General features: G+C 36.7%; 1 protein-coding gene across 1 annotated transcript in view; it reads left to right on the top strand.

Annotated features, from left to right (window-relative positions):
- Positions 1 to 11,338, top strand: part of CHD1 (chromodomain helicase DNA binding protein 1) — a 72,655-nt gene extending 61,317 nt beyond the window's left edge. The window contains exons 32-37 of the mRNA XM_045021194.1: positions 361 to 501; positions 4,420 to 4,598; positions 7,415 to 7,511; positions 7,784 to 7,841; positions 8,953 to 9,163; positions 10,327 to 11,338. Coding sequence (XP_044877129.1) covers positions 361 to 501; positions 4,420 to 4,598; positions 7,415 to 7,511; positions 7,784 to 7,841; positions 8,953 to 9,163; positions 10,327 to 10,690 — 1,050 coding nt within the window. The 3' untranslated portion in view covers positions 10,691 to 11,338. The remainder of the gene's footprint in view (positions 1 to 360; positions 502 to 4,419; positions 4,599 to 7,414; positions 7,512 to 7,783; positions 7,842 to 8,952; positions 9,164 to 10,326) is intronic.
- Positions 11,339 to 12,797: the final 1,459 nt, after the last annotated feature.

Genomic DNA, 12,797 nt, shown 5'->3' with positions numbered 1-12,797 from the left:
ACACTCCTTTCCGCATCCCTAGGCAAAAAAAGAAAGAAAAAATTAATTATATGTAAATGGTCAGTATGTGTAGTAAGTATCAGAGGGGTAGCCGTATTAGTCTGGATCTGTAAAAGCAGCAAAGAATCCTGTGGCACCTTATAGACTAACAGACGTTTTGCAGCATGAGCTTTCGTGGGTGAATACTCACTTCGTCGGATGCAAGACGAAGTGGGTATTCACCCACGAAAGCTCATGCTGCAAAACGTCTGTTAGTCTATAAGGTGCCACAGGATTCTTTGCTATGTGTAGTAAGATAGTGTAACTGTAGAACTAAACTGCAATTCCCTTTTCAGATCTATTTTAATATTTTATTTATAGATAAATGAAGTAAAATCTGACAACAGAGACAAAATCAAGAAAGCTACATCAGCAGATACTCCAGTTCATATTACTGCAATTAGTGAGCCAGTTCCTATATCTGAAGAATCTGAAGAACTGGATCAGAAGACATTCAGTGTAGTAAGTTCCTTATTGCCATCTTAATGCTGATATTTAACACAAAAAGAATGACGTTCTGAATTAAAACTGCTTCTATATGCTCGGTTAACGCCAATGTGCTTAGGCATTGTTGCACTTGATCCCTTGCCAGTGAGGCCTCAGAATAGCACACCAAATGTGTGGGTAAGATATATATTAAAGGTTCAGTTCTGTCTTCATGCAGACAAACATTACAAAATTTCTTCACAAGCCCAGTACCAGCTTTTTCAGATGTGTTTGCACTTCTGAGTTATATATTGAATATGCACTCTCCTTTTTAGTGAGGTCCTATGAAAACATGACAGTGATCTTCCAATGATATTGTGGTGCCTAAATATGCTCTGATCTCTTCACAGATCATTTGATATGCATATGTCCAGCAACATATAACATTTAAAAATGTAAAATCCTGAGATTTGTGTGCTTCACAGACAAGATAGGTTAGAACCAGTTTGGATTGTTGTAGGCATATGTGAGGATCTTTGTTGTAGGTCTATGTGAGGAATGGATGAATGTAATATTTCATTTTTGTTTAGTCTTGTCTTGATCATTGAGGTTCTGCCTTTGCTGAGGAAGCTGTGGCCTGCAATCTATAAAATGGGCCTGTGTGTGTTCAGGAGGGATGGATGTACTGGGCCCATTGTTTGGCCATAATACGTGCATACTGAAACACAATATGCCATGTTCATTCAAACCAGCAGTCAGGTTCATGCTCAAGAAGCATTTCTTAACACTGACTATCATGCTGACTGTCACTTGGTTTCTCATCTTACCTTAATAGAAATTGTTAATGGGGAAGGTTGTGTCAGACTACCTTAGGTGCAACATGGAGTTCTCAGACTGCCTAGACTCCCTGAATTGAATTTTCAGACTGGGTGTAGCACATGTCAGATTCAGAGATGATTTACATCTTTTTTACTCTCTCTGTGTATATTGTACCAGTGCAGACTTTGACTAACATCCATACCCAATTTATCAACGTGTAGTTTACACACCCTTTTACATTCCTCCTGAATTGGGCCTGCTATATCCAAAGGAACCCAGATTGGTTTAACTCATAGTTGGGGCCATAAGAGAGAGATAGGTAACAAGAAATTTAACTCACCCCTGGGGTCTTTTTTTCCTGAAGACTGAACATGCCCAGTTTTTTTAACCTTTCCTCACAGGTATGTTTTTCTAAACCTTTTGTCATTTTTGTTTTTCTCTGGAATCTCTCTAATTTGGTCACATCTTTCTTAGTGTGGTGTCCAGAACACCTGTGCTAAGTGGCGTGGGATAATTACCTCGTCTTAAATATGATCCTTCTGTTAATACACACCAGAATGATATTAGCTTTTTTCACATTGTTGGCTCATACTCAATTGGTGATCCATTATAATCCCCCCAGATCCTTTTCAACAGTGCTACCACCTAGAAGTTATTTCCCACTGAGTATTTGTGCATTTGGTTTTTTCCTTGTAAATGTAATACGGAGATTCCACTTAATAGTAACCTGGATATTAACAACTTCCAGTTAATAGCAACATGTTGCTGAGAAACCAATCCCATCCCATTGCCTTTTATGTTAAGGGGCTTCAGATGTTGGCATCAGCACGCAGCTTATTAACAAATTAACAACACTTTTTGGAAGAGACACTCCAGCTGCAGCTAGGGAAGAAAGTGCTGTGAGAACGTGCCTTCCCTGCCTGTCGCCCACAAAGCTGCCTGTGACCAGTGCTCAGCATGTCCCAGTGCTTCTTTCTGGGACTACAGCCCCACAAACCTGCTTGTGCATGGGGACGTACATGAGGTCAGGGCTGTGGGCTGGGAGGGGAGGCTGTGGGCAGGGCAGTAATATGAAGTGGGGCTGCAGCTTGGATGTCAGACCACTCCCTGACTCTCCTGGCTTTGCCTTGTCGGTGACTGCATGCAGGGAAGAAAGCACTCGGAAATGCTGAGCCCCAATCCCTGGAGAGCATAGGGGAAGTTATCATACAGCTCTGTGGTCCCTCAGCACCCCTGTTTCATATAGAAAGCCCCAGAATCTCGGCTTCAGTCCCCCCCTCCCCACTGGCTGTCCTAACTGCAAGAAGATCTGTGGCCAGGGGAGGGACATCCTAGCACTTCCTTCTCCAGCTGCAGCCTTGTAAACCTGCCTTTTTCTTATTGGCAACTGCCAGATAATGGCAACTTTGCTGGCAACGGAGGGGTTGCTGATAAGCGAAATCTATTGTACTTCTCACTTCTCTTTATTGAAAATCAATAAAGGCATTTGCAATCCTTCCCAGCCTGATGTCATCCACAAATATTATAAGCATACCCTCAACTCTATTATCTAAATTATTAATGAAAATATTAATACCACCAGCCCAGGACTGATCTTTGTGGGGCCCCACTAGATACATCCTCCCAGATGGACAGTGAACCATTGATAACTACTCTTTGAGTACAGTCTTTCAGTCAGATTTGCACCCATTTAATAGCAATGTCATGTAGACCACATTGCCCTAGTTTTCTTATGCGAATATCATATGGGACTATGTCAAACGCCTTATAAAAACAAGATTTATCATGTCCGCAGCTTCCCCTCCATTCACTAGGCCAGTAACCCTGTCAAAGAAAGGACTTATTTTGGTTTAGCACAATTTGTTCTTGACAAATCTATGCTGGCTATTGCTTATTATTCTATTACCCTCTCGGTGCTTACAAATTGATTGTTGAATAAAGAGTATCTGTTGAATGCTCAGGCCATGTGAGGGGGGGGTTGGTTTGTTTGGGTTTTTTTGTTTTTTTTTAAATACACTCTTCCCCATATTCGTCATAATAAGAAAAAGATAAAAGAGTAGTCCAGGTGCTTTTAGAGCTCAAGACACTGAACAGGTTGATGAAGGAGACAAAGTTGTATTGGAGATCATAGCACTTTTGCTGCAGTCTCTCCAAAAGTCCTCCTAATATTAGTGAACCAGGCAGGAGCTTATCTACATAGTCCAGTCAGGCCTTGCTTTTGACAGTTTTTCCTATTCACCTACTGAAAGCATCACTTCCACTATAAGATGTTACAGTTCAGTCTGTCCTCTTCCCCTTCCCTCTTCTCCCCCCTTCTCTCTTTTCACTTAGAGAATCAAGAAATGTACAAGGAGAGCCAGATATCCCTGTCTTTCCACTTTTTCTCATTGGTTCATGAAGAAATGAATGTTTGGGAGGGCTGGATATGGGACAAGGAGAGCCAGCCTCTTCCACTCTTCCTCATGCAAGGAAAGCTTGAACTGAGTTTCATCTGTCTGTCCATACCAGCATCTCTTTGGTAGTCTTAGCTTCATTCATAGGGATCAATCCACTGGCAAGAGAGAGCTGCAGAGATTTTTCTGAAGAGTAGGGAACCACGCCCAACAAGAGAGGAAGAGGAATGCAGATCCTTTCCTGAGTGGAATGTCACTTTGCCTCTGGGCTCCAATTGTTTCAGGATTCATCTATTCTGGATTTATTGAATACTGTCATTTATGATCTTGACACTGAATTTGTATACAAGTTTCTTGAAAGTAACACAGGTCTAGTATTGTGTATTTGTGCTGAACGGTCAACAACAAAAAAGACAACAGATTAGAATTATAATACCTAGAGTCATCGTATCTGTTTGTAATATCTTATTTCTAAGAAAAATATTTTCTTAAATCTTAAATACAATCTAATGCTTTCATAAAGGAGCTAATATCGCATTGGTTTAAATTATTACTTTTCCAAAGGAAACCTGTAGTAAAAAAGAATTTTAAGAGCTGTGAGCCAGAGGCTTGATATTTCATTTGGCTTAGAGTAGCACTGTCTTTTCCTGTGTAAATAGCACAGTAGTAAGGTGAGTCATGTTGTAGAATTTGCTTTTTTCCCTTCCCTCCTGACTTGTATATTCCTTTTTCCACTTTACAGTGCAAAGAAAGAATGAGGCCTGTCAAAGCAGCGCTGAAACAGCTGGATAGACCAGAAAAAGGTCTTTCAGAAAGGGAACAGCTGGAGCATACTAGACAGTGTCTGATCAAAATTGGGGATCACATCACTGAATGTCTAAAAGAGTACACAAATCCTGAACTTATTAAGCAGTGGAGGAAGTAAGTAATTCTACATTTTTCATGAATGAAAGGGAAAAATCATCACTGTTTCTATTAACTAGAGTGATTTCTGTCCATTTTTGTTGGTTTCCAGCTCTTACATTTTTGAATTTACTTACAGATGTTTTAAAATACCATATGAGGACCTATAAGGAAAAAATGTGAATTGTGTAGTGGATTTTGAAGCCAGATTCATGTTCCATATGCTGAATTGTGTATCATTGTGTAAGCTTAGGATAGTCAATAGGAGAACTGTGGGCCAAATCCGGACCGCCAGATGCTTTTTAACGGACCCCGAAATCTTTATTTACTACTTCTTATCATTATTATTGTTGTTTTTGTATTATTTTCTCTGGAGTCTGGACATTGACTATATCTTGACCAAGAAATTTGGACCTGGACAAAAAACAATTGACTACCCCTGCAAGCTGTATTTTGTCCACTAGGTGGAGCCTCCTCCTGGTTTTAAAAAGGACTGGAAGTGAGCAAATCATAAGTTCCTGAGTAATTTATACGTAACTTTAGTGGCAAAGAACTTTTATCTGTAAAGACAGAAGATGGCATCTAATTTTTAATTTTGATTATTATTCATTATGCTTTCATAGTGAACACTTCTGAAGTTTTGTCTATGTAAATTTGCTTACAGCCTCCATTCTAGAAAAATACTAAAATATATTGTGAAACTAGATTGCTTGTCAGGTATGGCTTTACAATGAAATATTAACTTTGGCACCATATAATAAGATGTTTTACTTTTTTTTAAAAATTACTTAGTTATTAATATTAGCATTAAAATTTCTAACATAACGGCAAGAAAGGATCAGAAAGAATCTCTGAATGTGTTTTTGTGCTTAATTTATAAACCAAAGACTTCAGTGTACCTAGATTATACTTTCAAATAAAAAGTTAAGGTGATATTTTTCAGCATTTCACACAATTCTAAATAGATTAAAAAAGTCCTAAGTCCTCAGTCATTAATTCTAATTGGGGAAAAAAAAATCCTTAACTTCCAAAATGCTGCTGCTCTTACTCAATTATTGTGTTCCAACATTGTGTTAAACTCTTTAGACAAGTATGAAAGCAAGATCCGTGTCCCAAAACCTATACAATCTAAATAGACAAGTTTATTCTATTTCTAAGGGAAAAAATTGATAAACATTCACACTTAAGATCATCCATGCTACCTTATCTCTACCCATGTATCACTGCCATAAAAACTACCAGCAAATATTAAGAAATTTTATCTATCCATAACATGCATGGTGTTTGTGGTAGATTATCTTATATTTAATCATACAGTGGCTATGCAAACTCTGGCTTCTTCTTGGCCATACATAGGGCACTGAAAGACAAAGTACACCAATATCTGATTGGACACACAGCATGCTAAAGACAATCATTCCCTCCAGCTCTCAGAGATTCCATGTGTGACCAGTTATACAAGTGTCATTAAACACAGCTATTGTACGTACTTAAGTAAAGCTCTTAAGCCAAGGTAGTAATAATTAATCACTTGCCGAAAAAGCAAAGTTTAGTGTACTGAAGTAGTAGTAAACTAAGCACTGAAGATGTATTTTGGAACCCTGTGAGAGCATCAATGAATGCTCTGTGGTTTGTGTTTTCAGCAGTACATCAGCAAACTTCACAAGTACAGTGTCTTCTCCAGAACTGATATGTATGACCATATGTATGACCTTTTTTTTAAAAGGATTCTGGCCTCTCCACAAGAACTTGGACTGCACCTCATTACTTTCTTCCAAATAGTGTTAGGTAGTTCAGAATAGTTCCAGGCTTACCCTTGCCACTTCCCCCCTCTATTTCAAATTTCTCTTTCAGCCATGAAAATTAAAGAGGCAGTTTAACATTCTACATTCTATATTGCAATCCTGGCTTTTAAAGTTGAATTGGGGACAGCAGCAAGGAAATTTCTCTTGCCCGCTCTCTTTTAAATCAATAGGGGCCTGAAATTTCAAGGACTTTGTTCCCCACATGGGACCTCCCACCAAACTCTTTATCACCAATTGTTCCCTCTTCGAGGCTGGACAAGCGTCCAGAAAATGAATTAGGATTCATTTCCACTAGTATCTTTGTGATTACTCAGTTGTGAAAATTCATCTGGTTTCAAGGCAGTAGATGCATGACCAACCCTTGGAATCATATGGACGCATCTTATCTGCCTCTGCTATTTTCAGGAAATTAGGCATGTGGCACAAAAGTCTTGCACTGCGGGAAAAATCAATCTTGGAAGTTACATCATTGAGTAACACAGCTTCCATTTTAGAGGGAATTTTCAAAAAAGGGGGCTTTTTGACCTTGAAGAGATCAGAGCTCAAAAGTTTGTCCAACACTAACAATTGGTCTAACAAAAGATATTACATCACCCATTGTTTCTCTTAAGAGAATTGAGCACTCAACTCCTATTGTAAAGTCAGGTCTATCCCACCCTTAACTAGCAGAGTTTTCACTGATGTCCATTACTTCTTCATGGTCCATATCTGCATTCTAAACTAATATAAACATCATACAGCAGTAAAGAAAAAGAGAGGAATTAATAATACGTGTGTAGCATTTAGTGCTTTATATCTTCAGAGAATTATGCAAAATTCTTTGTTGTATTGCTAGATATGCTACCTTCGCATGCGATGGGACCTGATTCACCACTGCAGTACAACTCCATTGACTTCAATGTAATTACACCAGTGTGGCACTGAAATATCACAATGGTGTATCAGGCCCATTGTATACAAAATGGTATAAAGGAAAACTAGTGTATGCAGGAAGGCTAATCTGTCTTTTTTTTATTTTCCTTTCTCTAGAAATTTGTGGATTTTTGTTTCAAAGTTTACAGAATTCGATGCCAGAAAGCTCCACAAATTATATAAACACGCAATCAAAAAACGCCAGGAATCTCAGGTAATATATTATGTTTATATTTCGAGACATTCTGAATGGAGATAGATATAGATAGATAGATAGATATAATTATTTTCTTTTGAACATATTAAAACTTGTTTTATGGGGGTAAAGTGTTAATGGATTCTGAATTTACCTTTTACAAATGTCTGATTTAAAGGATATATTTTTGTGAGTTAATATCACCTTTTTGATCAGATGGAATGTTTTAGCACTTAGTATTTGTAATTTTGAGATTTAGCAATGCCAATTGTTGTATTTATTTCTCTTAGCAACACAATGACCAGAACATCAGCAGCAATGTGAACACACATGTGATTAGAAATCCAGGTAAGAATTTCTGCATGGTGGTGTTGTGTTGAAATGTTTTCTAGTAGGGTGTTTGAAACTCTGAAACCTTCTAAAACTCCTCCTAGCATTAAGTGAACTTGTCCCTACAGCTAGATTTACTTAGTGAGACCCAGCATACATACTTTTGCTGGTGAAACTAAGTCAAGCGCAAATCCAACTGCAGCTGGTGTTTTTAACAGTTATTCGCTATTTGGCAATCCTTTTTATTAGACCACATTTGAAAATACACTTTTGTGTTTAATTATGTTAAGAAAGAGAAATGCTTGATGCCTCTAGACTAGTTCCAGGCTTCAACGTGGGTTTTTTCTTTGTTTTTTATTTTGTTTTGTTACAAGCTTTTTTGTTTAGTTTTTTGTTTTCTTGCAGTTGTTGTAATCACTATCATGAATTCTAAGGTCTTCACTTAAAGCAGGGACCAGCAATCTATGGTGTAGGATGCAATATCCCTTTTGTCATTGACAGTGACATTGTCCTCCCAATCTCATGAGCTTGCAGCCACAATGCAATATTTGACTTTTTTGTTCCCTCTTTCACTATATATATATATATCCAATCACTCATGAAGCCATTGTACTACTTCCTCTGAATTACAATAAAATACCATTGTTTCATTAGTTGCACTACTAAAACTTTTGTCCATGCCTTGGTGATTTCTCACCTTGAATACTATAACTTTCTCTGCTCCCTCTACTACTGTTCAAAATTCTGCTGGTAAAGGCAACATCACCCACATTGACCTCTCATTGAAACTTCGTTGGGTTCCTGTCCTTTAATTAATCAAATTGAACTTTTCATCCATTCATTCTAGATCCTACATAATCTCTATCTGTCCACCTCTAAATTCCACTCTGCATTTCTATTCTTGTTTCTGCCTATTCAACCCCAACTTCTCTCAGTTCACACATTTTTGCTCCCATTGTCAGGTTCTGTTGCAAATCATTGTATTTCTCTCACACAGTTAAATCTAAGAGGTTGAAGTGTTGTCCTGTACAATAATCCTTTCATACTTTTCAACTAGAAATTTTGTAGTTTATGAAATTCCCTTACGAAGAAACACACATTCAGCATAGCTATCTATTTTATTAAGCAGATGTGGAAAGATTGAAAGAGAATACAAACCATGATGACAGTAGCAGGGACAGTTATTCCTCTGACAGACATTTGTCACAATACCACGATCATCACAAAGACAGACATCAGGGAGATGCTTACAAAAAAAGTGACTCTAGAAAAAGGCCCTATTCTGCCTTCAGTAATGGAAAAGATCACAGGGATTGGGATCACTACAAACAGGACAGCAGGTGAGTTTTGCTAATAATCCATAGAAATCTGGGGGAGAGATGTTTGTTTTTTGTTTTGTTGTTGTTGGTATTGTTTCTCGGAATTTTTTAATTGCATTTCAGTTAAGTATGTGGTTCATACCAAAAACAAGTTGCCAGTTTGCTAGGTCATTGTAGATATTTCTCCGACGTGTTCTCACATAAAAATATTTCAGAAACTTAGTGAAACTCAGTTGATTAGAATACTGTGCTATAATTAAAACGTGCCTTCTTCTACACTTAGCCAATAATGTAATGCCTTCCCTGAGTTCATCCACAAGACCACCTACCCTCTGTGCATTTAAATCCCGCTTGAAGATTGTGTGTGTGTGTGTGTGTGTCAGACAGACACCTTATTTTGCCAAGATGCAGCTAAGCACCATTTTGAAACTCTAATAATTTCAGGATCAAACCAATAAACTGGACACCTCCATTCCCTTATGCATCTACATATACAAATCCTCTGCTTCTGTACTACTTCCCCTAATCTCTGTCTCTTAGATTGTGAGCTCCTTTTGTCAAGGACTTTGTCTTCTTTTCTTTTGGAAAAACACCTAGCACATTATGTGTTCTGCTATAAACTTTTATCATAAATAGTAATATAGGTAAGATTTGAAGTCAGTCCAAGGGATAGAAAGTTCTGCTAGAGTGAATACTGTGACCCTAAAAAAAAAAAAAAAAAAAAAAAAGGCAGAAGACGACAACATAAGACAGGATGGCTGACAATGGAAGTGATAGGCAATCAAAATGAAGGAAATTGTGTTGGATGGGAGGAAAAATTGATATTCTGATATCATAAGAGGTAGACCTATTTCAGTAACAGTGGACAAGTAAGACATCAGTGATGATGGGGCATGAGAGCATGGAATGAAATATGGTTACCAGGCTCGTTGGAATCTCCATTTTATAACACTTTCATCTTTTCTAATTGAATTTGACAAACTATATATCTCATCTGTTTTTTATATATATGCTCCCTCTGACAAACACAAGAATATCCAAGTTTCTGAGCACCAAAGCTTAATTTTTGTGTATAGTGCAGAATTTCAAAGAATGAGCTCTTAAAGTAATTCTGCTAGATTGCTACCATTTTAACTCTTGTTTTTATTACTATTACCAAAATAACAATTTATCCTATCTTTCAGATACTACAGTGATAGTAAACATAGAAAGCTGGATGACCACAGGAGTAGAGATCACAGGTCAAGCCTGGAAGGAAATTTAAAAGACAGTCGGTCTCATTCAGACCACCGTTCTCATTCAGACCACCGGATACACTCAGATCACCGATCCAGTTCAGAGTACAGCCATCATAAATCTTCCAGGGACTATAGATACCACTCAGACTGGCAAATGGACCATAGAGCTTCCAGTAGTGGCCCAAGGTCACCACTAGATCAGAGGTCTCCTTATGGCTCAAGGTCTCCCTTAGGACACAGATCTCCATTTGAACACTCAGCAGATCACAAAAGTACACCTGAACATACATGGAGTAGCCGGAAAACATAACAAAGACTAACATTTTCTGGACCTTCTTTTAGCCATATACAGTAAACTAACACAGTAATTGCCTTACATGACTTGAAAGACATGGACTGGATATTCTATCAGTAGCAGTATTGTTACTTCTTTCCAGGATGCAAGGTCTATTATCCCAACAGAAGAAAAAAATATTTTTGTACTTAAAATTTATGCTGCACTGTGCTGCAAATGTTGTGGCACTTTTTTTAAGAAATGGAAGATGTTTACTTTTACAGGGACCTCAACACTGCCCCATTCAGACTGGATCTTATTATAAAACTCTTCATGTCAAAGTGCTTTTAGGCTGAATACAGTTTAAATTATGTTTGTAAATGAACTTTTACACACTGACCTGTGATCGTGTATCAGGAAGGAATGAGGCGTTTGGGTTTTATTTTGTTTTATGTTTTTTTAGTAAAGAACTCTCAAGGACCTTGTTCACTTTCCAAAGCTACTTGTTTACATTGTACACTGCGACCACCTTGCCGCTTTTCATCACAAGCTTGAATATTTAAATTCTGTACCTAGAACTGTAAAATAGCCAGGATTTCTCCTGTTTGTGATCAATTGTAATGCCTTTTTACAAAAAAGAGCTGTAAATTATTGTAAATTAATTAAATGAGCTTTTTCCCCTCTCAGGCTTTTTTTGACTGTTCCTTTCCCCACCAACTCAGGCCTTCTTGTCACAAGTATGAAACAAAATCAGTGTATTACATTTTTGAATAAAATATCTTGATGGAATCACTGTTCAGAATGTAAAATTGGGGGAAGGGAACACTTTATTCCATTTAGTGCTCTTTTTGTTTTTGTTTTGTTTGAGATACTGTGTGCGATACATGTTTTGTTTTGTTTTTCTATTAAACTGTCCATGTTGTGATTGTTGTAATGAAATGGTGAGAAATATACAACTAAATTAGGCTCTGAAAAAAATTTTTTTTAGGTGTATTTGTTTTAAAAGGAGGAGGAGAGTTCAACACATGAACCCTTCAGAATCCATATCAGCCAAATTTTATTGTAAATCCATTTGTTTTCCCTCTTCAGTATAGGCAATAATGTCAAATGTGCTATGCAGCCAGTTAATATTTTAGAAGATTTGAGTGACTTTATTAATAGAAATTGTTACAATACACACTGATTGTAAACAGATAACTTCTATCTGACAAATTAAATTTAACTAAAGGATATATGGGCTCTTGTAGTTTTCTGATGCTGTTTTCGTATGGTGTTACGTTTCTTATAAGTTAAACATTTTAATAATGTTTTACCCTTAAATGTATACTAATTTTAGTGATTATATCAAATTTCAGAATATTGTAGCAAAATAGTACTTTAAAATGTATGGCGGGAGGAATAATTTAATAAGGTTAAAAACCCACTAACTTGATGGAATACTTCAAATTATATCTTTAGGGTACTTAGATTATATTTTTGTCTTTATTTTCCATGGTTTTTTAGGCCATATGTCTAAAACCAGGATCTCTGTTGTTTAGTTAATTTACTTCATGTTCTGTGATCCCTGCCTACAATTTGTCTTTGTGGATTTTTTTTGTTTTGTTTTTTACATTATGATCATCATCTGAACTGCAATTATTTGTGAGGTCACAAATAGAGGTTGAGAGTTCAGAAGGATAATAAGCAGATGCAATCTAAGAAAAGTCAAAGATCCCGGATGTTTATAACAATGTTCCTAATAAAATGCGGAAGACAAATTACAGAAAAAGGTATGCCGGCAGAATTTTTTTCCAAACTTTTTCCTGAAGATGACAGTTACTCATTTTTGTCTGTTAAAATTTTATCTTCAAAAATCCAATATACTTAGACACAAAATGAATAAGTTAAGGTTGAGATCTTGGCTGTGTGTGTGTGTATGTATATGTATATGTGTGTGTGTAATATATATATATATATATATATATATATATATATATATAATGTGTGTATATGTCTGTGTGTGTATATATATATATATATATATATATATATATATATATATATATATAAAAAACATCACATTTGAAACAAATAAAAAATAATTGATAGCTGCCCTATTTTTAACCACAATCTATCTGTCAGCTGGCTTTGTTAGAACAGAATA

Source organism: Mauremys mutica, chromosome 6 (genome assembly GCF_020497125.1).
Source record: "Mauremys mutica isolate MM-2020 ecotype Southern chromosome 6, ASM2049712v1, whole genome shotgun sequence".
NCBI classification, from domain to species: Eukaryota; Metazoa; Chordata; order Testudines; family Geoemydidae; genus Mauremys; species Mauremys mutica.
Note: the sequence above shows the minus strand (reverse complement) of the source record. Positions and strands in the feature narration are given on the sequence as shown.